Source organism: Echinops telfairi, unplaced genomic scaffold, assembly GCF_000313985.2.
Source record: "Echinops telfairi isolate 266 unplaced genomic scaffold, ASM31398v2 ScPeMD7_70;HRSCAF=299, whole genome shotgun sequence".
Taxonomy (NCBI): Eukaryota; Metazoa; Chordata; class Mammalia; order Afrosoricida; family Tenrecidae; genus Echinops; species Echinops telfairi.
Genome location: NW_022103968.1, coordinates 14,301,923 through 14,326,079, shown reverse-complemented (window position 1 = coordinate 14,326,079; position 24,157 = coordinate 14,301,923). Strand labels below are relative to the sequence as shown.

Here is a 24,157-nt window from a genome sequence, read left to right as displayed (position 1 = left end):
CCCCCTCCTCTCCTTACCTTTCTCCTGCCCTTCTGGCATCGCTACTCCTATTCCTGGGTCTGGATTCTGTGTGTCTCTGTGTCTAGACGTGTGCATGCTCCAGTCTGGCCTGCAGTGAAAGGCAGGATCAGGGTCGTTGATAGTGGAGGGTGAGGAAGCCTCAAGGAACCAGAGGAATACCGTGTGTTTCCTTGGTGCTGTACTGCGCCTGGTTGACTCATCCCTTCCTTGTGACCCTTCTCATCATTATTCTTTAGCTTCATAGTTCATCAACATTATTATTCTTCTAATAAAAATACTTTATAGTATTCTATTACGTGGGTACACCAGAGTTCATTTATTCCATTTTCCACTGATGGGCATTCAGGTTGCTTTTGGGAGCCGTGTTGCAAACGTGAGTGTGCATGTATCTGTTCCACTGTTGGTTTTACTTCTTATCTTTTAAAAGTAAAATGTGCCAGTTATGTTAACTTGTAGTAGGGTTTTAAAATTTTATTTTAAATAAATGAATATGTTAATATTTTAGAGGATCAGCTTTCCTTTTAGTCATGGAACAGCAGGAAGTATCTTTGGACTCCTCAGTCATCTTTGAGAGTCAAGGGGCTGTGGAGGTCAAGAAGTCTGAAGAGCAGCGCCTTTGACAATTCCACGCAGTTTGCACTAGCGCTCATAAGCCCAAGCAGAGAGGAAAGAGACATTCCTATACAAGAGAACTTCAAAAAGCTCATGGAAAATCCCACTTTCTTTTTCACTCTGTTCTCCAATGAACTTTCTGATGTCCCTTCGTATTTCATGTAGGGAAGAAACGGAAGTCCAGTCTCACTTTATGGATGGCTACATTAATGAAACTCTACGTTGTTTGTTAGCGCACATTGGAGCATAACCTGAAATAAAGTAGACTTTATTTAAGTTCACTGTGGGCTTTCGAAGAATAAGCCACTACCACAGAAATTAAGCTTAGCTTTTAGAAAAACCTGTAAAAATAAACACTAGAAAGCAAAGCCTAAAGGTTCTTGACCAAACCCAGGTGACACGAGGCATCTCTGGTCATAGTTAGAATTGATTAAACAACCAAAGGCCCTAACTTATAGTAGAAAAGCCGACAGGGCTGTGGAATCAGATTTGGGGAACAGTTAGATACCCTTGTGGGAATAACTGAAAGTCATGTTTTTTATATTCATTTTGTTGTTAAAAAGATGCACAGAAGAACAGACATGAACTCAGGTGGCCACATTTACCACCTAGTGACTTAGGCACCCGTTCTCCCCATTTGCAGAGTTGTTTGTCCACCTTTAATATAAACATGTCCAGTCTTCAGGTGATCGTCAGCGTGGTCCGACATAGATAGTTCTTAAAACAGCGTGCTGCTCAAGGCTTTCAAAAAGCAACAACACGAGCTAGTTGAGCTTGACTGTGATTTGGCTCTCACAAGATTTCAGGGACTAGTTTGTGTTCTTAGATTACTTCAAGACAGTAGTTTCAGGGACTTAACCAACCTTCGCGGCTTGGAGAAGTCGGGATTCTGTCAGAATTTGGACTTCTGTTCTGTATTTCCCCCCTTTTGATCAGGATGACAGTTCTTTTGTTATATGCTAGTTGTTTTTTCTAGGAACGTAATCTTGTCTTATGTAAAGCAGAGACGAACACACAAACAAGGGAGTGGATACAAACATAAGAGTGCTTTAAGATACCAAATGCCAGTACAGTAGTCTTTCCACTGAAAACCTAGCATGTGCAGTCAGTACATTTTAACAGATTGGTAGAACTCTTTAGCTTGTCTCGTGCTTACGAATTAGAGGGGAAAAAATAACATCTGGTTTTATTTGCCTTCAAACTATTTGACACACTTTTCTTAGGAATTATTTTTTGAATATTTTAAAATGCTTGATTTTTTAGAAATTGCTTAAAGAAACACAAAAGTAATGTTTTTTTCTGAAATAACTGAAAGTCATATGTATATTTTTGAAACCTAAAAATATGGTACATGTTTTCTTTTTTTTAATTTTAGCCCATCTTTGTGGAGAAGGATGGAGCCATATCGGAGATGCTTGTCTCAGAATCAACGCCAGTAGAGAGAGCTACGACAGTGCCAAACTGTACTGTTACAATCTGAGTGGAAACCTCGCTTCCCTGACAACCTCAAAGGAAGTAGAATTTGTTCTGGATGAAATACACAAGTATACGCAACAGGTAACAACTTCATGGTGAATTATAATATGTGCTGCAGTAGTCTATAATTCTTGGAAATAATTCATTGCTTTTCTTTTTTAATACATGATTCTAGTAAATCTTGGAAATAAATGTGTAACTGATTACAAAAACCAATTGGCAGAGAACTTGTTCTGTATGTTATGTAAACCCAGCTAATTCTCGGGAGAAAGATGGGGCTTTCTACTCGTGTAAAGAGTCTCAGACACTCACAGGGGCAGGTCTGTCCTGTCTTATGGGATCACTATAAGTCGGCATCAACTTGATGGTAGTGAGTTTTAGGTTTTGAGCTACCTAACACTTATGATGATTACTTAATTAATACTGATATTGATGGTGGAAAAATATTTGCCCTTGGCATGGATTTTAATTTTTGTGTGGTTAATAAGCTTCTTCCCAACTTGAATTTTGGAGTAGGCCTTTTGAACTCTTAAAATCACTTCTGCTACGCATGGCTGAATCCTGTGTTTTTATCCATAATCTACACAGCCAGACACCATGCCACCCAGCACCGTTTCCTTTAATGTACTCGCGGTGTGCTGTGTCTTCTTCATGGCGTATCATCTGTACAGGTGAACATAAAGAGATAATAAGCACTTCTGCTTTCTGCTCAAGAATACGAAGACATGTCACTGATTTTCCTTATGTCAGTAACAGCAGCGTATGCATCTGATTTTTATAGGATTGTATAAGAACAGTTATGTACATTTGCACAATACCCTGTAAGAACTTTAAAGACAATTCCTTTTGAAAATTTTTATATAAAGATTAAGTTTATGGTTAATTTCGATCCTAATTTTTGTGATGACATTGAAAGTTTTTCTTATGAGTATCACTAATAGATAATCTAATTTCTAATGCACATAACTCTTTTAGGTACCAAATCTTCTTAGTTAAAAAAAGATAAATTTTTCAGATTAGATGTTTTGAGATGGATATGGTAATATGATTCTTAGACATATAAAATAATTTTTATGTGGTGAAGATTAACAGGGTAAAAAACATTCTATTAGTTTAATTTATATGGAAAAATAGTCTAAAATAATATTTGTGTAAACTGGTTCTTTTTCTGGGAAGGGGAGAAACCTGTCTTTACTCATTTAGTACATTTTAAATTTTATTTTATTGGGGGCTCTTACAGCTCTTATCACAAGCCATACATATATGCATTGTGTCAAACACATCTGTACATAATGTTGTCATCATCTTTTTCAAAACATTTTCTTTCTACTTTAGCCTTTGGTATCAGCTCCTCATTTTTTTCCCTCTCTCTTCTACCCTCCCTCCCTCATGTCCCCTTGATAATTTATAAATTCTTCTAATTTTCTTTTCATGTCGTACACCGACTGCTGTCTCCTTTCACCCACTTTTCTGCTGTCTGTCCCCCTGGTTGGGGGACCATACGTCGATTATTGTGATCAGTTACCCCTTACTCCTCCCACCCTTCCCTTACCCTCCTAGTATCGCTGCTACCCTTATTGGGCCTGAGGGCTTTATCTGTTCTGGATTCCCTTTGTTGCGAGCTCTTATCTGTACCAGTGTACATGTTCTTGTCTAGGCAGATTTGTAAGATAGAATTGGGTCATGATAGTGGGGGTGGTAGGGTGGTAGTGAAGGAAGCATTAAAGAACTAGAGGAAGGTTGTATGTTTCGTCGGTGCTATAACTGCACCCTGACTGGCTCATCTCTTCCTTGTGGCCCTTCTGAAAGGGGGTGTACAATTGACTACTGATGGGCTTTGGGTCTCCACTCTGCCCTCCCCCTCATTCCCATTGATAATATTTTGTTTGTTTGTTTTGTTTTGGGTCTTTGATGCCTGATACATGATCCTATGGACACCTCATGATCACACAGGCTGGTGTGCTTCTTCCATGTGGGCTTTGTTGCTTCCTAGCTAGATGGTTGCTTGTTTATCTTCAAGCCTTTAAGACCCCAGATGCTATATCTTTTGCTAGCTGGTCACCATCAGTTTTCTTCACCACATTTGCTTATGCACCCATTTCGTCTGCAGCGATCTTGTCATGAACATCATAGAGTGCCGTGTTAGTAGAACAAATTGTTCTTGTGTTGAGGGAGTACTTGAATGGAGGCCCAATGTCCATCTGCTGCTGTAATACCTTATAAATAAATATATGTAAATAGATCTATTCCCCTATCATTATATATAAATATATACATGCCTGTAAATGTCCTTTGCCTCCCAGTTCTTTCCTCTATTTACTTTTACTTTTTCCCTGCCCCACTGTCATGTTTGGCCTTCATTTGTGTTTTGGTAATTTCTCCTGGCTACATTGCCCTTGCTCTTGCCCCCCGCCACCCCACTCCCCACCCCTCGCTAGCATCCTATGCCCTCCTTGCCATCGATTTTAGATCACTTATTCTTCCCTCCTCTCTGGGCTTGTTGGCAGGCCCCTCTAAACTTATTGAGCTCGTTCAAAGTACTTAGCTCTCTTACTTGTTCAGAAGATATTGGTGGAAAGAGAGTAACTTGTTATTTTAGAAGAAGAGGGCAGTGTAGTGGCACAGTGGGTTAATCCTCAGGCTACTAGCTTAAAGGTTGGTGGTTGGAGCCCACCAGCCATGTCTGGGGAGGAAGGTGAGGCAGTGTGCTTTGGTGCATAGGTTGGCAGACTGCTAGGTCCTGTGGGGCAGCTTCACTGTGTCCTGCAGGATTGCTAGGAGTCCCCTGGACTTGGTGGCAGTGGGTTTGGGTTCTCAAAGAGTTTAGTGGGGAGAGAGTCAAACACAATGATAATTATCACTGCAGTGATAGATGCGCACAAAGTGATGCATGAGGAAAGATTATGGGACATCTGACCAGCAACGTGCACTTCCTGTGAGTTTCGGAGATGAATTCCATAGTTAAGCTTGACAAAACTTGGGGTGCCAGAAGTACATAGGGATATTTGTAGGGTGGTAGATGAAGCTCCTAAATTTTCCTATCTTGTCTTCTTTGAGAACTACTTGAGGTGCTGGGGAGCCTTGGTGGCTTAGTGGATTGCTAGTTGGGCTTCTAACTGTAAGTCAGAGTCGTCAGTTCGAGTCCATTTAATGCTCTGTGTTCCTTTAAGATGTGCAGCCTTTGAGAAACACTAGGGGAGAGTTCTGCTCTGTCCTTTTGGGTCCTTGTGAGTTATAGCCGACTTGATAGCAATGGGTTTGTTTGTTATTTTCGTTTCTTAAGAGGCACTATGACGGAGAATGAGAGGAATGTGGTAGCATGTAGGTGAAGCCTATTGATTTTTTGTAATCTTTGAGAAAAAAGGTCAAAGTATATTTGTAAAGTTTGTTTTTGAACATATGGCACATGTGCATGCTTCCCCACCTTATGTTCTTACTATGTACTCGTAGCTGAGACAGATGAAGGGCAGTTACCAATGAACATGTGGAAATTAGATCTACAGTCCCTGTCACTTATTAAAAGATTGTTATGGGCAGATCCCCTTTCTATGGTTTTGAAAATGTGTTAGTATTTAGCACTAGAGTGGTTTCATATTTTTTTTTTTTTTTTAAATAGGTGGTTAGTGAAGCTCCCCTATTATTTGGTGAAGGGAGAGGCCAATGCCAAATACATTGGTTTTGTTCTTACCCTTTAACCTTGAGATGTGCTATTTTGAAAAGTTTCCTGCTTCAAGATTTCTTGGGTGTGTGGTTCATCTTTCTGGTTTGCTATTATAAATCACAGAGATGGACGAGCCACTGTTTTGAATGTGTGATGAACTTAAACTGGAGCGTCTGCTGACCAACATGCCCTGGAAATGAAGAATGTTCTGTTTCACCAGAAAACAGAGATTCAGTAAGATTTTTAAGGTGGAAGCTTCTGCAAGGCGACATTCCATTAAACCTCTCCTGATGTGAAATGAGTTACATTTGGAGTTAGTGTGGTTGCATAAACTCAAGATAACCGTCCCCTGGCAAATAAAGATGGACCAATTAATACACTTTAAAGCGCTATCTTGGGTCAAATGATCATTTACTTCATCGGGAATGGCTAATGAAATGTTCCAATGATTTATGGTGTAGTGCTGTGAATTTTTATAATATAATAATTTATCTTTCATTTTCAACGGCCCTGTCCAGTTCATTTACTAAGTAATAGTTACTTTAAATGTTTTATCAACGACTTCATTTTTCTCTTCCTCTCTTTTTCCTCAGATTCTTATCATGATGAGTTAGGGAGTAATATTTCATTTTAAGTGACTTGTCTTTCCTATAGATAGTTTGGAAATATAGGCAGAGTTGCTGTAATGTGAAGCACCATCATTAATCTGAAATAATCTATGTTTATTGACTCCTGCTGTTATTATCAAGGGTTGTAAAAATGCTATAGCTTTTTTGTTATCAAAATATCTTTGAGAATAATGTCTTAAATATACGATGATCACTATGTGAAACAGCGTGTGTATTTTTATAATTAGAACCATTATTTATTCTCTGTCTGAGGCATAATGCTGGATGGAGGAATATAGCTGTCTTTGCTGTAATGAACTTTGTGCAGCAAAATTTATTGACGACCTACTATGGGCATAGCACTCTACTAGGTGATGTGTGAGCTGTTGTCATCATGAATATTCAAAGGATATTTTAATTTTATTCAAGGAGTATTTGTTGACTGTCTAAGTTGAGTGTGGAATCCATTGTTCTTAAATACTTTAGGGAATGTCTTTGCCTCTGGCCATCTTTATCACTTCTCTCTGGCTATTTGTACAACACATTTAGAATAAATACTGATATAAATATTTATTTTTAGGTGTTAAAGGTTCAGTTGGGAGACATATTTCTTTTTACCCGTACAATCCATAAAGTAAAACAACTGATGAAGTGGAGTTTTAAAACTATTTTGCACTGGTTTACAAGATTGGTAGCTTAGTGTGTTAGAGAAGATTGAATATATTATTTTGTAAGGAGAATAGGCTGGACCCAGAATATATCATCATTTTTGCATACCAAAAGATTTTCATATTTTTAAACTTAAATAATAATTAAAAGAAGAAATATAAATATTGACTGGAGTTTGTTTTCATGCTAATTTTGAAACATTGCTGAGAGCCCTCCGAATGTTTAGTGGTGTGCCTCAACCTTTGTTAGCTCGCCGAGGATTCTGAGCACAAGAGCCAGTGACTTTTCCGATCTCCTCTCTCTTTTACTGAGAGGAAGTGTCAGTCCACCTAAATTTACACGAACGTTCCAAGGTCGTGTTTAGAGGCCTGAAGTAGGAGCGAGGCAGTCTACCTCTCAGTACTCTTGTGAGCTTGTTGTGAATCTTTCTCTCAGATCTGTTTTCTGTGTGCTGGTTTTGTTTCCTGTTTTCCCACACGGCACCTCACCTCACTCATTGCCACTGAACCGATGCTGACTCATAGCAGCCCTGTAGGACAGAGTAGAACCTCCCCCGTGGGTGTCCGAGACCGGGACTCTTCAGAAAGCCCTGTCTTTCTCCTGTGGATTGGCTGGTGGTTTTGAACTGTTGACCTTGCAGTTACCAGCCCAATGCATGACCACTACGCTACCATCCCGCTGATGACAGCAATTTATCGTTAGACTTCTTAACCCATGACGGACTATTCTAGTAATAGTAGTAGCAGTAATAATGGCATCTTGCTATGTCTCTTCTTCTTTAAAAAGGAATTTTTGCCTCATAAGATAGAAATTTATAGCATTGATATTTCCATTTTATAGAAGAGACAGGCTTACAGATGCTAAAATCGTGGTTTCAACCTTATCGTCAGATTCAAGACTTAGGTTTTTAGAACCTGTTTAATTCTGTGGCATCTTCAAAAGTGTGGCGGGATTGTGAATTGTTCTCTCTCTTGGAAGTCACTAGAAAGGCGGTTTTCTATCCTTCCAAGCCTCTTGCTCGGCAGAGTAGACGGTCAATGAAAAGGAGGAAGACCCCCAATAAGATGAACTGACCCAGTGGCCGCAACAGTGGGCCCAAACCTAACAACCCCGTGAGGACGGCGCCGAGCCACACGCTGCCTCCCTCTGATGGACTAGGGTCACTGTGCCCGGGAACCCATTCACGGCTCCTAACCCACAGCAGAATGTTTCCAAACGTAATTTTTCACGATACTGAGGTGTTTGCCCGAGGCATGTGATGCCGTGTGTTTTCATCGAGCGTTCCAATTCCCCTTTCGTCTTGCTCACAGAAGGTGTCGCCTTGGGTCGGCTTGCGCAAGATCAATATCTCCTACTGGGGATGGGAAGACATGTCTCCTTTTACAAACACAACCCTGCAGTGGCTTCCTGGGGAACCAAACGATTCCGGATTCTGTGCCTATCTAGAGAGGGCTGCGGTGGCAGGTTTAAAAGTGAATCCTTGTACCTCAATGGCAGACGGCCTTGTCTGTGAAAAGCCCATCGGTAAGTCGCTCAGAAAAGCAGTGGTTCTTTACAAATATAATACGTCGCCTAAGTGTCCCACTCACGTTGACGATCTCAGCGTTCAGCTCAGCATTCATTGGTGAAAAACACTTGTTGTTGTTTTGTACACTCTGTATTTCTTGCTCGAAAGAGTGGTATGCGTTAGTTACTGTATAGGAAGAATTGTTTCCTAAATTGTTCCTTTTTACTTACCCTATGGTGTTTTAAAAATAGATTGCTCCCAGGTTCAGAAGTGATTGAGAAAGGTTTAATCATGTAGATTATTATCATTTCAGTTGAGAATGAAAAGGAATCCAACATTTCTGGGACTTTCTTTGAGATGGATTTTTGTTAAGTGGAGAAGGAATAGCTTTGAAATCTCTCTTTAAATGTTATAGTTTACAGTCAATTTTGTAGTCAGTTTTTATATTTTTATTTCTTGTTCACATGAGAGACATTCCTAAGTTCACTGACAGGGTATCTACGTAGATAAGGTGCAGAATCTTTATGGAAAACATTGCGGCTAGAACGGAAATAAGGGCACCCTCTAAGCGTACTCAGCTAATAGACTAGGTCAAGGCTAAGCTGTGGAATATTTATAGAAAATACTGTGGCTAAAAATGAAAATAATGCCATTCTATGTAGTAATGGGCCAGCTCACTAGGTCATGAATAATAAGTCATTTATAATTTTTAGATTGTGCAACAGGACAGGCACTTTGTAAAGGGTAAAAATTCCCAAGGGACTGCATAGTCTCCACTGTCATAAACTTAAATATTGACATAGCTTTTATTTTCATTTACTCCATACTGTAATTTTTTTTTATGGGATTCACTTGGGACTTCCATTGAAAAATTCTCTAAACAACAAAACCAATAAAACCCATGTGCTCCTGTTAAAGTAGAGTTAACAGATGAAATCATTCATGGTCTGTGTTGGTTTATTCCAGTTAGTCCAAATCAAAATGCAAGGCCATGCAAGAAGCCATGCTCTCTCAGGACGTCGTGCCCCAACTGCACGAGCAACGGCATGGAGTGCATGTGGTGCAGCAGCACCAAGCGGTGTGTCGACTCCAACGCCTACATCATCTCGTTCCCATACGGGCAGTGCCTGGAGTGGCAGACTGCCACCTGCTCCCGTGAGTGTGTGCTTCAATGACGTTCCGTGTGTCACAAACACATCGCACTATTCCGTGTCTAGGGAAGTAGGAGGGACGAAATATTGTGTTACTTGCCTTGAAGACCTATTCATGCTGTTAGCCTTGAACTTGTCTTTGTACCAATCACTCAGGAGCCCATTACATAAACTTGCCTGCAGTGTAAACATTGTGCCACATTTGAACTTCCCCTCTGAACTCTGGGTAGGTGCTATAGACAGTTCACAAAAGTGCGTATTTCATGGGTCACATCTTATTCTTTGCAAATCCTTTTAGTGCAGTGGTTCTCAACCTTCCTAATGCTGCGACCCTTTAATGCAGTTCCTCATGTCGTGGTGACCCCAACCATAAAATTATTTTTGTTGCTACTTCATAAATGTCATTTTGCTACTGTTATGAATTGTCATGTAAATGCCTGATATGCAGGATGTATTTTTATTGTTACAAATTGAACATCATGAAAGCATAGTGATTCATCATAAAGACAATATGTAATTATATATTGTGAAATATTTATTTCTAATGACAAATAAATGAAATGTTGTCTTGAAGCATGATGTAGCATGAGTCTTCATGCCAGGTACTCGCGTGGGCATATCTGCATGTGGGCGGACCCGCCTGGAGACATAGAGGAGCATGTCACGGTTCCTAAGACCATTGAAAATATGTGTTTTCTGGTGGTGTTAGGCGACCCCTGTGAAAGTGTCATTTGACCCCCAAAGGGGTCATGACCCAGACGTTGAGAACCTCTGTTTTAGTGCCTTTTATCTAGACAGAGCCTTGGTGGCTCTGTTGGGTAAGCACTGGACTGCTAACCGCGAGGTCAGTGGTTCAGAGCCTCCAGTGCGCTCTGCAGAAGACAGGGGAGCCTCTCTGCCCTGTAAAACTCTCTAGTCCCAGACACCGTACATGGGGCCACGGAGAGTGATGTTGACTTGATGGCAGTGGGGGACAGTCCATTATTTGTATTAGTGTTTTTGTTGCTGAGATTCTTTGGGGTTTGGTCCAGTGGGAGCCTCTTTAGAATAGTTGCTTGTTTCCAGTATTTTTGTGTGTGCATTTCCTTCTGTCTGACAGACATGAGTGTTTCGGTCCTTGGTACTTTTCTCTAGCCTGATGACAGTGTCTCCAATGAGCATTTGTTTCTTTGCATGAAGAATGAGCTTAGATTCCAATATCTATGAGCTCGAGAGAGTCCTGATCGAGCACTGAGTTATATGCTGGGCTGCTAACCTTAACCGTCAGGTCAGCAGTTTGAAACCACCAGCTGCTTTGCAGAAGAAAGATGAGGCTTTCTGTTTCCATAGAGGCTCACAGACTCAGAGACCCTTGGGGGCAGTTCTCGGGCCGACAAGATCACTTTGAGTCAAAAGTGACGCCAAGGCAGTGAGTGAGTGGTCTGCGCTTGGTGTGCTTTTGTTACGGGGCTGTCATTGCAACAGTCAGAGAGAGACTACATGTATGAAGCTCAGTCAAAAAGGACAGCTACAAAATCAAAGAGACACCCTAATGAGCAAGAATATCCAAACATGAAGTTACAGTTTCTTGCCAGATCTTGCCTGTAGATCCAGAAGGTGGAGTTTCTATCTCACTAGCCTTTCCCCAGAGACTTCTGCGTTCCTTGGTTTGCACATGCCAATATGGCGGCATTGAGTCACCGAGAGCCTCAGGACATAGTCCTTTATGAAGGCCCTTTGACTTTTGGGAACAAAAATAATCTGGAGGGACAAAGTCAGGGCTATAGGGTTGGTGGGGTAGTTTTTCCACATGATCCTTGTGGGAATGCTCTTGTGGCTACCCTTGAAGAAGGAGAAGGAGCTTGGTGTGAGGGGAAAGTATTCCTCGGTGCAACTGTCTCCACTGAGGCCATTTTCCATTTCCTCATACTTCTTCGCACGGCTGTCCTTCAAGAAAAGCTGCCACGATTACCCCCTTGAGGGTCCCTGGGCAGGTTGCCATCACCTGTATGAGTTGGCCCCACTGCCTTTAACTGAGTTGGCCCAGCAGAGTCCCCCGGCAGCCCCTGTTTTACTTAGTGCTTTCTGTGGGGAAGCTGTCCTCATCAGACTAAGACAAGTGTATTATTGGGAGAGCTTGTGTGCAGCCATCCACTGGCTGCAGAGACATATGTAAACATGGGTTTTTTGCACTAAGCCCTGCATATATGAGCCCTACTAGCATGTTTTTGGTCCACCCTACTATCTATTTAAGTAATAGGTTAATATTAATACTACTATTCCTGTCCACAACACAGTCTTCTCCTAGTAGTCTTTCTCTTCTTACATTTATATTCATTTCTCTTAGTAGTACCGTTGATTGGGAATTGGGTGTAAGTTTATAGAGCAGATTGGTTTTTCGTTCAACAATTCGTGGGCGTTTTGTTTCATGACATGGGTTGTAATCCTCATAAACTGTTCTTTTTCTCACGCAGCGCAAAACTGTTCTGGATTAAGGACGTGCGGACAGTGTTTGGAACAGCCTGGATGTGGCTGGTGCAATGACCCCAGTAACACAGGAAGAGGATACTGCATGGAAGGGGCCTCCCGGGGACCAATGAAGCTTGTTGGGATGCACAGCAGTGAGATGGTTCTTGACACCAGTCTGTGTCCCAAAGAAAAGTACTATGAATGGTCCTTTATCCAGTGCCCAGGTAATAAAAGTATAATTAAACCAACTTTAGCTTCTGCCTCTATGAACCAAGAAGGATTTTTCCTTTCTTGCAATAAATACTTAAAAAAAAGAAAAAAGAAAATGAGACTTCAATTTCAAATTTGGAAACCTTTCTTACGTTATATGTATCGTGTAGGTGCTCTTACTCTCCTTGGAGTGATGAAATAGGCCCACCAGGTGCATGGCATATAATGATGTGATATGGTGTCTTTCAGATGACCTGTTAAGAGGGAAAAAGATTCTACCCTGCTGTATAGTCTTTTATTCCTTAAATATTATATTATATTAGAATTGAAAGAAGTCTGCATCCAGTCAATCTTTATGCCAATCATAATTATGGGAATGTTCTACAGAACAGCTATGATGTAGATATGTGGCCTCACCTTGAGAATTGTCAGTGTTGTTCACTGTCATTCAGTTTTGAAAGTCATTTTCTCAGACATCATCTCCTAAGGTATCTGTTCTTATCTGAGTTAAAACTACCCTTGAGATATTAACTAGTGCAACATACTTTTGTGAGTGCCTACAATATATCAAGGACTGATTTAGATTTTAGAGACCCAACAGTTAAAAAATTAGACTAATCTCATTAACGAAACATTCTAACTATCACTAGTAAAATTATGTGCATACACCCATGTAGACAGGTAAACAACTAGACAGCTAGATGATGGTAACCAAAAAGTCAAACCACACTACCGCCACTGAATTGTTTCTGACTCCCAGGGACTCCATAGGGTAGAGGAGAACTGGTCCTTAGGGTTTCCAAGACTGCACACCTATGCAAGTACAGATAGCGTCTTCTTTCTCTAGGGAGTAGCTGGAAGATTTGAGCCGCTGACCTTGAAGTTAGCAGTCAAGTCTTTAACCCTCTCTGATATCAGTGTTCCTCAAGTGATGATACCCCCCCACTGTTATCTCATTGAAGTCCTCTAAATGGCCCTGCTGGTTATTAGCTGAGTGTGTACCGCCCCATCCCAAAGATCCTTTCGATGGTGCTAATGAAAACTAAAGCAAGGAAGGGGGAGACAAGTGTGAGTCTGTCCTGAGATCCCTCTGGCCTTTCCCTCCTGTCCTGTCTTCTTCAGTGACCTTTGGCTCCCTTCATGTATGATGCCGTCCACATGCCGTTCTGTGTGTTGGCTCTTCACTTCCATGACAAAGACCTTTCTTTGATGCACAAGTTTCAGTTCAGGTTAAGTTCCAGTTATTTCTTCCTCAGTTGCTAGTGCTTTTGGTGCCATAACTAATATCCCTTGTGAAAATAATGTCCTGAAAACTTTCATTTTCTTCTAGGAGGTTTATGGTTTTAAACCCTATGGTTTGTCATGGATCCATTTTGAGTTAATTGTAGCTTATGATTTGAGGTCGGGTCCAACTTTGTTCTCCTGCATGGGGAGGTCAGATTTCCCTGCCACCACTTGTTGAGACTCTGTCTTCCCCCTAAACAGTCTTGGTTCCTGTGTGAGGGTGGGAAGTCTGAGAAACAAATCCAGTGACACTCCCATATGTAGAGGAGCTTTATGTCAAAAAGTATGTCATGTCAAAAGAATGGCATCCTAGCATCGTCCAACTCAAGCCCACAGGTTGGATGCCAGCCAGGGGCCTCTTCAGACGCATGTAGCCACTTGCTGGTGCCGTGGAAGCAGGAAGATCACAGGCCTGGGTCTGAAGTCCATGGGAACAGGCCGGAGACCCTACATCTATCAGGGTTGGTTGTAGAGCTCCAGAAAGCAGGAAGGGGAGGCAAGCAGGGAGGGGAGGAGAGCTAGAGAGATGGAGATAGAGAGACACCGTGACTTCCCAGGGTCCCTCACTCTCTTAGAAAAGGCCACCCCCCCACCCCCCGCGGAGGTGTGGCTTGACTCCACCCCTAAGCAAGAGGCCTGCTTGGCATAGAACCATCCAACTTCCACAGGCCCCTTTTCAGACTCAGTTGACCACACTGTGTGGGTTTATTTCTGGACTTTCCATTCTACTCTATTGGTAAATGTAACTATCCTCCTACCAATGCTATGCTTTTAAAATTACTGTAACTTTGTAGAGTGCATTTTGAGACTGGGAGGTTTAAAGCCCCTGTTTTCTTCTCTCTGCACTCCCACCCCACCCTGGAGATATGTTTTACTACTTAGGGTGTGTTCTCATCCCATTTGAATTTGAAAATCAGTTTTCCCATTTCTGCCCAAAACTTGTGGGGATGTTCATAGGGATTACTTTGTATCGTTGGATCAATTTCAGGAAAATCAACATTTCAGCAAGTAAAATTGTCTATCCCATAACCAGGGATTGTTTTTTGTTTTTTATTGTAGATGCTTTTAAATTTCTTTGAGCAATAATTTAGAGTTTTCAATGTATAACATACACCCTTCTCATTAGATTTATTCTTATGTGCTTTTATTTTTTGCCAATTCAGATTTTTATAGATTTATAAGTTTTGGACAGCAATTGCAGTAATACTCGCTGTGCTATCTACCTTTAATCAACATGATTTTCTTTTTCTTCACTGATAATTTCCTTATCTCCCCACCCTTGGTCACCACTTTGGTCTATTCAATTTACTTTTTCTTGACTTTTTATATGAGTGAGGTCATACAAAATTTGTCCTTTTGCGATGGATTTATTTCACACAGGATAATATCTTGAGGTGCCATATATATATATATATATATATTTATTTTTAGGTACTATTAGGTATTATATATATATATATTTTTAGGTACTATCGTCAATGGAATTGTTTTCTTAATTTCCTTTTCAGATTGTTTATTACTGGTGTGGAAGAGATAGTGAACTTTGTAACTAAAGGTGCCCTCTGGATGTTTCTGACTGGCATCCTCCTCTTCTTTTATTGACTATTCAGAAATCAAGAAAAAAATAGAAAGTTTAATGACTACCAGCCATCAGCATTTATGATACATCTATAATTATTAGTATAGAATTGGTGCAAGCATGGGCAAATAGGTCAATGAAACAGGGTAGAAATTATAGCCAGAGACCCACACACGTATGGTCACCCCGTGAATGACCAAGTTGGCACTGCAGGGCAGTGGGGAAAGGACAGCTTTGTCCTGTAGATAATACCGAATGCGTTGGCATTGTGCAGAGCTGTTATTATTTCTTCCTCATATGTTTAGTAGGGTTTAAGGATGAAGACATCTACACTGGGCTTTTCATTGTGAACTGTATTTAACGACGGATTGATTTTATTTAGCAGAAACGAGACGACTTCATTCTCCCAGTTCTTCACCAGTGAGTGTGGTATTGTGTCTTTCAAGGACTTTGTCACGTTTGTCTTAGAAGTTATCGACATAGAGTGTTCAGAATATGTTATTATGGCTTTGCTACCTATAGAGTTTTGGCTAATGTTTCTTCCTTAATTGTAAATGGTGATATTTTGAGTTTGTTTTGAGCAGCCTGCTAGAGGGTTGAGAATTTTCATTTATTCTATAAACAGCTGCTTGTTTCATTGGCTTTTTTCCTATTATTTATCCATCTTACATTTTATTTGCTTCTACTTTCATTTCCATTTCACTTATACAAGGTTGAACTTTCTCTCCTTTTTCTAACTTTACAAGATAGAAACTTAGATAATTAATCTTGTTTTTTCCCCTACAAAAGCATTTAGTGTACTGAAATTTCCTCTATGTACTAATTGATTTTGACTGGTGTTTTCAGGATCAGTATCTGTTTCCATATTTGTACTTTCTGAATATCATCATATGTAAAATATGTTTCTTACATATAGCACATTGCTAGGCTTCCCGTTTAATCCAATTTGACCATCTCCACATTAAATTAGAGAGTTTGGGCTGTTTAAGAGAAAGGCAATTATCAATATGGCTGACTTCAATTGACCAGCTGGCTGTTTGTTTTCTATATTTCCCATCTGTTCTTCTTACTGTTTATCTCTTTTTCACTTTTCTTTGGTTTTGGCCAGTGGTTCTCAACCTTCCTAATGCCACGACCCTTTAATACAGCTCCTCATGTTGTGGTGACCCCCTCTCCCCCAACCCGTAAAATTATTTTTGTTGTTATTTCATCACTGTAATTTTGCTAGTGTTATGAATCAGGTGACCCCTGTGAAAGGGTCATTTGAACCCCAAAGGGGTTGCAACCCACGGGTCGAGAACCACTGGGTTAGCTGAGCATATGATTCGTATATTCATATTTCACAGTTTCATTTCATTTAATGTACTGGGTTATGGATTGCATTTTCTTTCTTTTTGGTTATTGCACTCAGCTTTACAACATGCATCTTTAACTTATCACAATCCACATTTAAGTAGTGCTATCTTTCACATATGGTATCAGTATCTTATTACTATATAATATGTTATGAAACTGACAATATACTTCTATTAGTTTTGTTTTCAATGGTAAATATTTTGAAGGTGCGTGTGTGTGTGTGTGTGTGTGTGTGTGTGTCTATGCCTTTCTCATCCACCAAAGATGGCTAGTGGAGTGACCAAGAGTCCTGGTATAACCAAGAGGAAGAGATTTTCCAGATGCAGGATTCCCAGTGCCAAAACTGGGGCAGACCTGGGCAAACTTGGATGGTTGGTTATGCAAACAGTGATTCAATTTACCTCGCTAACTAAAACAGTTGAGAAACAGGACAAAATAAATAAAGAGTTCTCAAGGTATCAGGTAGCAAGCACGGAAGGGCAATTGTTCCTCTGAGACAGGAAACACCTGGTGTTGGCCCTACCTCTGATTCAGATTAATGCCTGAAGAAAGTTTGCGTGAAGCAGAACAGGCAGAGGAAGATAGGTAGAGCTTGGTGGTCACGTTGTGTTGAAGCAGCAGAGCTGAGAGATAAGTAGGTCAGGATTTCTCAGGAAGCATACCAAGGAAGGGAGAAATGTGGGGCGAGAACTGCCAAAGGGCTCCCATCTAGTCTTTAGCTAACCACTGATAAGGGCATAGTTACAGGATGCTACTTGGGTCTTTAGAAAAAAATAGTTGAAAAGAATAAAAGGAGCAATCAACAAACAACGCAGGGCTGGGCATGTTGCCCACTGCTAGCATCTAGAGGGGGGAAGGCTCATTACTCATTGGTTATCAAGGAGAGGTACTCAGAAGGCTGTTGTTTCATTCATGCGGCCAACTGAACCCTCGAATAAATCTTGCACTAGTCTTTGGAAACAAAGCTTCACAGCAAGACCAGATGATCAAAGTGCTTCCAGTTGACTTAAAAATGCCCTAGGATAAAACCGAAGAATATTTATAGAAATACAAAAATACAGAGCACCCAGCAAAGATACGGGAAGAATTTATATTGTGTAGCATCCAATCAAAAGTGTGCAGGTATGTCAAGAAGCAGGATAGAAGGACCTTTATTGAAGAAACAAACTGAACCAAATGATATCAATCCAGAAGTTAAATAGGTGTTACAATGAGTAGGGAAAAAAACGTTAAAACAGTTGTCCTAATTATTTTTGTATGTTGTTCTGTTCCATATGTTTAAGAAACATGCTGTAATACTGAATATGTTAAAAGAGGGCATAGAAAATATTAAATAGACCCAAGTAGAACTTATAGAACTTAATATCAGAGTAGACACTGCAAAATTATGGTTGGTACATTCCCAGAAAAACAATAGGAAGTACACAGAATGAACCACATAAAGAAGATGAAGCACATGAACAGAGCATGATTGAGTGGGACCAAATCATGCGGCCTCATCTTCTTGTCACTGTTTCCCTAAGGGAGAGAGAAGACAGAAGGTTTAGGAAAATTGGAGTAAATAATGGTCCAAATTTTCCACATGTGCTGAGAGCTACAGAAGCACAGACCGAAGGATGTCAGTGCGCCCTTGCACAAGAAACGTGAAGGACTCTTGAACAATACACAAAATAATGAAATCACTTAGAACTAGTGCTAGATGATCAATTAAGCAGCCAGAGCCAAAAAGAAGCATCACATAGCGGGGGAAGATTCTCCTCAGCACAAATGCAAGTCAGAAGGCAGTGGAGCCACATCTATAAAGATCAGAGGAAAGCTAGCTCTGACTTCCTTGCTTAGTGATGCTGCAATGATTCTGTAATGAAGACAAATTGAGAATCTTTTAGATTTACAAACACTAAGCATCTGTCATCAGTGGACCTGTTGTATACGAAATAGTGAAGGCAGCCTTTGAAGCAGAAGTAAATTCTTCTAGACCCAAATCTGGAACTTAATAAGTGAATGAAACGCCATGGGAATAAAAATATGGGCAAAGAGGATTTTCATAATGGACTATCTAAAAAGAAAACTGTTAAAAGTAAAAACGACAAGAAAGTATTGTCAGGGTTCAATGCATAGGCAGAAGTAATCTGTAAGTTACAAAAACTTAAAGGTCACAGAGAGAAAATGGAAATACAGTGTTGTATGTTTCTCATACAGTATGTGATATAATATTATTTGAAGGTGGATAATTAAAACTTGTGTAAGAATATTCTAAACTCCAGAATAACTATTAAAACAATGACACTCTTAATCAGTAAGCCAAATAAGTAGATAAGATGAAATTCTAAAAATTAGTCCAGCCTAAAGCCAAACAGCAGGAAAGAGAAATGCAAGCAGATGAGACAGTTATCTGATAGCAAGATGCTAGAATTAAGTCCTGTTACCTCATTAAAAGATGCTAAATGTGAATGAACTGAAAACCTCAATAAAAAGACATTGTCATATTGAATAAGAAAGCACAACCTACTATTTGTTGCCTATACGAAACTTTGCTAAAATATACAAGGCACAGATACTTTAAAAGTAAAAGAATAGAAACAGGTATGGTTGCTAGCAATTGTTAAGAGAAAGCAAGGTTGGCTACATTAATATCAGACAAATTTAAGGCAAAATTGTTACTTAAAACAAGGTAATTTAAAAATGATAAACATGTCTGTTTATCACGAGAACATAATAATTGTAGTCATTTTTTACCATGTTGAGCTGTGGTCTGAAAGGTGCCAGTTCAAAACCGCCAGCCTGTCCTTGGGAAAAGTTGGAGTTTTCTACTTCCATAAAGAGTTATAATCTCCGAACCTCACCTGGGCAGGTCTGCCCTTACATACAGGGCTGCTATGGGTTAGCTTTGACTCAATGGCAGTGAGTGAGTGATTTTTATACCTGAAGGCAGTGTAAAAATAGACTGGTATATGGGAGTATCCAGTTTGTCATTTCTGACATAGTACACCATTGAATTGCCCCATACTTGTTCATTTCAGCTCACCTATGCCTAGAATATTGATTTTTATGTGTTCCATTTCATTTTTGACATTCCGATTTTCCTTGATTCGTATTTTGTAGATTCCATGCTTTGATTATGAGTGGATATTTGCAGCTTTTCCTCCCCTCATTTATATTATATTGATAGCAATTTATGTTGATAGGAAATGGAGTTCCCCAAAGCTTTGCTCCAGCCGTTACCATTACAGTTGACCGGAGTTTTAGGAGACAGCTCTTTCCTAGTCACGGTTTGAATGCTTCCAACCTGCTGTTGTTAGTTGTCATCAAACTTATTTTTGACTCCCAGTGACCGACCTCAGGTGGCAGAGCATAACTGTCCCATAGGATTTTCTAGGCTGTCAACTTTATTTTTTTCATGACTTTGGGATTTCTTTTAGGAAAGGAAGGGGTTACAATTCAGGATCAGAAATGACTCAGGAGTACAGTTCTTCTGTTAGGAGATCTTCTTAGCCTTGCCCACAGGCCTGCCTCTATCCTTGTCACCTCTTAGCTTGGCCTTTGCCCTGTTGGGCAAATGTTACAAAGGCCTTCAGCGGTAGCTCTGTGGGTAGGGAAATGTAGGTCCACCAGTGGTCGGCCTGTGGGCAAGCCTGCTGCTTGTGGGTACTCAGCATTCTCTCTCTCTAAGCCTGGAGTCCTGCTGCTGGTTCTCAGCGTCTCTCATCTCTTGTGTTATGACCCGTCCCGCAGGTCATCAAACAACGTGGATACCTGAAAAAGGGACTGGGAATGAAGAGGGGCAAGAGACGCGAGAAATGGAGGCAAGACAGGAGTCTGATCAAGCCTTGATTTGTTGAGCAGAAGGCAGGGGCTTAAATACCCTGTGGTGGGCGGGTAACATTACATCATATGCTAATAAAGTGTAATGAATACCCAATGGTGGGTGGGTAGCATTACATCATATGCTAATAAAGTGTAACAGGTAGTATCCAATAATCACGCAGCTACCAAATATGGAAGAAATGGCAGGCATCAGTCATCAAACAGGTCCGCATGCAAATGAGGTGCTTGGTGGAGGTGTCCAATGAGCATGGCGGCTGCCTGCCACCGAGCACCAATCATAACAAAGGCCAAATTCAGGCAGGACAATAGGCCAGGAACATCCAGGAATGGGAAGTTTAAAGATAGCGGAAGGCGCAGGCCACGGGCTGAGGGACGTGCAGACTCCCACAGTGTTACAGCTAGCTTGCACTCTCTTTCTCTGTCTCTGTGGGATATAGGAAGATCCAAGAATGACCTCCGTTCCCAGCTCTGTCTTGGTGGTAGTGAGAGCTCCCTTTCGGCCTCGGAAGTGGTGTCCTTTAACCCAGCAGGGTGGCAAAGCTCACCACTTCCCTCTTTAGGGTCCCATACACCTATTCACATAGTGTCACTCCCAAAATGTGTCATGGCTCATATTTACATTATGAGAAGATGATTCAACCCCCTTGATGGGCCACAAACACCTCATTTGTATAGTCCCATTGAGTCAGACTGGCAAGAAGGGCCAGATTACGTCACTGATTGCACCGAAGACTGTGCTTTGTCTCAAGTCGCCATTGCCCTTTTCATTTCTGCAGGCGTGGCGCTCCCTCCCAGTCATTCTACCCATGCAAAGCAGTCGTTGCCAGTCAGATTCTGGAGGGGGAAAAGCCCTTTTGGTACGGTTACTCAGCTATTCAGATCTGCTGTAAATATCCATATGGTAAAATCATTGTGGGTTCACCCCGTCTGGTATCTGGCAAAATTGAACTGAGAGAAGATTATTCCCCTAAGCTCTTAACCATTGTACCACATATGCCTGAGCCAATTTTCAAAAGTATTGTGTTGTTGATTAGGTGCCTTCTAGTAGCGACTCTATGCCCAACAGACTAAAACACTACATGGTCCCGTGCCATCCTCACAGTTGTTCCTCTGCCTGAGCCATTGATGCAGCCACTGTGCCAATCCATCTGCTCGAGGGCCTTCGTCTTTTTCGATGCCCTTCCGCTTTACCAGGCATGATGTTATTCCCCAGAGACTGGTGTCTCCTGACAATATGTCCAAAATATGTAAGACAAGTCTTGCCCTCCTTGCCTCTAAGTAGCACTCTAGCTGTACTTCTTTGACTGTAGAGTGACTTGGCCTTTTAGCCGTCCATGATACTTGCAATATTCTTCTCCAGGACGACAACAGAAATGCATCTATTATTCTTCAGTCTTTCTTGTTCCGTTCAGATTTCACATGCCTCCGAGGTCGTAGAGAATACCATGGCCTGGGTCTGACTCACCTTGGCTCTCAAAGTAACATCCTTGCTTTTCAAGATTCTAAAGAGGTCTTGTGCAGAATATTTACCTAAAGCAATATGTCTTTTGATCTCTTGATTGCTGCTTCCAAGATCATTGATTATGGATCCAAGTAAGACAAAATCCTTGACAACTTCGGCCTTTTCTCCCTTTATCATGATGTTTACTATTGGTCCAGTTGTGAGGATTTTGGTGTTCTTGACATTGAGTTGTAATCCATATTGTAGGCTGCAATTCTTGATCTTAACCAGCCAATACTTCAATTCCGCCTCGCATTCAGCAAGCAAAGGTGTGCTATCTGCATATTGCAAATTTGGAATAAGCCTTCTTCCAATTCTGGTTCTCTGATGATTCTCTCAGCATATAGATTAAACAAGTATGGTAAAAGGATACAATCCTGACATACAGCTTTCCTGATTTTAAACCATGCAGTATGCCTTTGTTCTGGTCAGACAACTGCCTCTTGATCCAGGTACAAGTTCCTCATGAGCAAAGTGAAGTCTTCAGGAATTCTTCTTCTCCTTAAGGTTGTCCACAGTTTATGATGGTCCACACAGTCGAATGCCTTTTCATAGTCAACGAAACACAAGTAAACTTTGTTCTGGTGTTCCCTGTCAAGGCCCGTCTGACATCAGCATGGATACTCCTTGTTCCCTGTCCCTCTTCTGGATCTGGCCTGAACTTCTGGCATTTCCCTGTCAATGTCCTGCTACAACCATTGTTGGATGGTCTTAGACAAAATGTTACTTGTGTGCAATAATGATATTGTTCTTTAGTGTGAGTGTTTTGTTGGGTCATCTTTTTTTGGGAATGGGCACAAATGGGGGCCTGTTCAAGTCAGTTGGCCGGGTAGAAATCTTCCAAATTTCCTGGCATAGAAGAGTGATTGCTTCCAGCGCTTCTTCAGCTTGGGGAGACCCTTCAGTGGGTGTTCTATCAGTGCCCGGACCCTTGTTTTTGGCTAATGGATTCAGTGCAATTTGCACTTCTTCCTTTGACATCGTTGGTTCTTGCTATTATGCTACTGTGTAGAGTACTGATTTCTAGTTTTATTTGTGTAGCTGGCATAATTTTCAAATTCCTGTTGATTCTGGACAGTTTCTTTGTTAATTTAGTGGAATTCTGTGAGGAAAGAGTTAAATGCGAATGAAACGTATAACATTGTACTGAGAAGTTAGAGCGTGTTTCCATGTGTGTGAATTCTTCCACATGGACAGGAGTTTTCATAAAGTATGTATAGTAACCCATATTTTATTTCAAATCTTTAGGCCATGCTTTGTATATATGCACACTCAGTATATGTTGTCTTGACCTGAGTAAATTAATGTAGTAGTGCCACTGAATGCGTTCTCTATGAAGTAATAATCTAACCTTTCAAACATGTGGTTTAAAATTTGATGTCTCAGTAATATTAGTTCCTTATTACACAAATAATAGGAATTTTTGTAGAAACATAGTTATACAGAAAACCATTATTAACTCATCCACAGGCAAGTTTAAGCATTTTAAAATGAAATCACAATCATTCTAAGTACAGCGTCTGCAACCTTATTCCATTTGATTTATCATAAACATATTTTAGCATATTAAAGTTCTCATTGTTTTCTAATATAAAGTTTGAGAACTGTTAATTTTCTTAGTTTCCTAAAGAAGTTGGTGGCTGTTTCCAACACAATCACTGAAGACAAAATGGGTGCATAGGCTAATGTGGTGCAGAAAGCTGATGGTGCCTGGCTATTCTGAGATGTAGTGTCTGGGATCTTAAAAGCTTGAAGTTCAAAGAAGTGGTCACCTAGCAGTGAAGCACAAAGTCCACATGGAAGAAGCACACCAACCTGTGTGATCACGAGGTGTTGATGGGTTAGGGTGTCAGGCATCAGAAGACCCAAAACAAACAACTATTTCGAGGCAAACAAGGGGGGTCAGAATGGAGACCCAAGGCTCATCTGTAGACAGTTGGATGTCCCCTCACAGAAGAGTCACAAGGAAGGGACAAGCCAGCCAGCGTGCAGTATAGCACTGACAAAACATACAACGCTCCTCTAGTTCTTTCATGTCCTTCCTCCAACTATCGTGACCCCAATTCTATCTTACTAATCTGGCTTGACCAGAGCATGTACACAGGTATGGATAAATGCTCTCAACACACAGGAACTAGGACAGATAAGCTCCTCGGGACCAACAACGAGAGTAGTGATACCATGGGGGTAGGGGGAAGGTGGGGGGAGAAGAGGGAGAAAGGGAGATCAGATTGCAGTGATAAACATGT

At 40.8% G+C, this 24,157-nt stretch overlaps 1 protein-coding gene and 1 non-coding gene across 2 annotated transcripts in view; both read left to right on the top strand.

The window, feature by feature from the left end:
- The window catches only part of ATRNL1 (attractin like 1), a gene marked incomplete at its 5' end in the record, with an annotated part of 662,506 nt that overhangs the window by 131,389 nt on the left and 506,960 nt on the right, over positions 1-24,157 (top strand). Inside the window, 4 exons of the mRNA XM_004700917.2 lie at positions 2,009-2,190; positions 8,358-8,571; positions 9,521-9,709; positions 12,159-12,377. Coding sequence (XP_004700974.2) covers positions 2,009-2,190; positions 8,358-8,571; positions 9,521-9,709; positions 12,159-12,377 — 804 coding nt within the window. The remainder of the gene's footprint in view (positions 1-2,008; positions 2,191-8,357; positions 8,572-9,520; positions 9,710-12,158; positions 12,378-24,157) is intronic.
- LOC115870013 lies at positions 2,658-2,792 on the top strand. Its single transcript, XR_004046482.1, has one exon. It is a non-coding gene; the product is annotated as a small nucleolar RNA SNORA15 (small nucleolar RNA).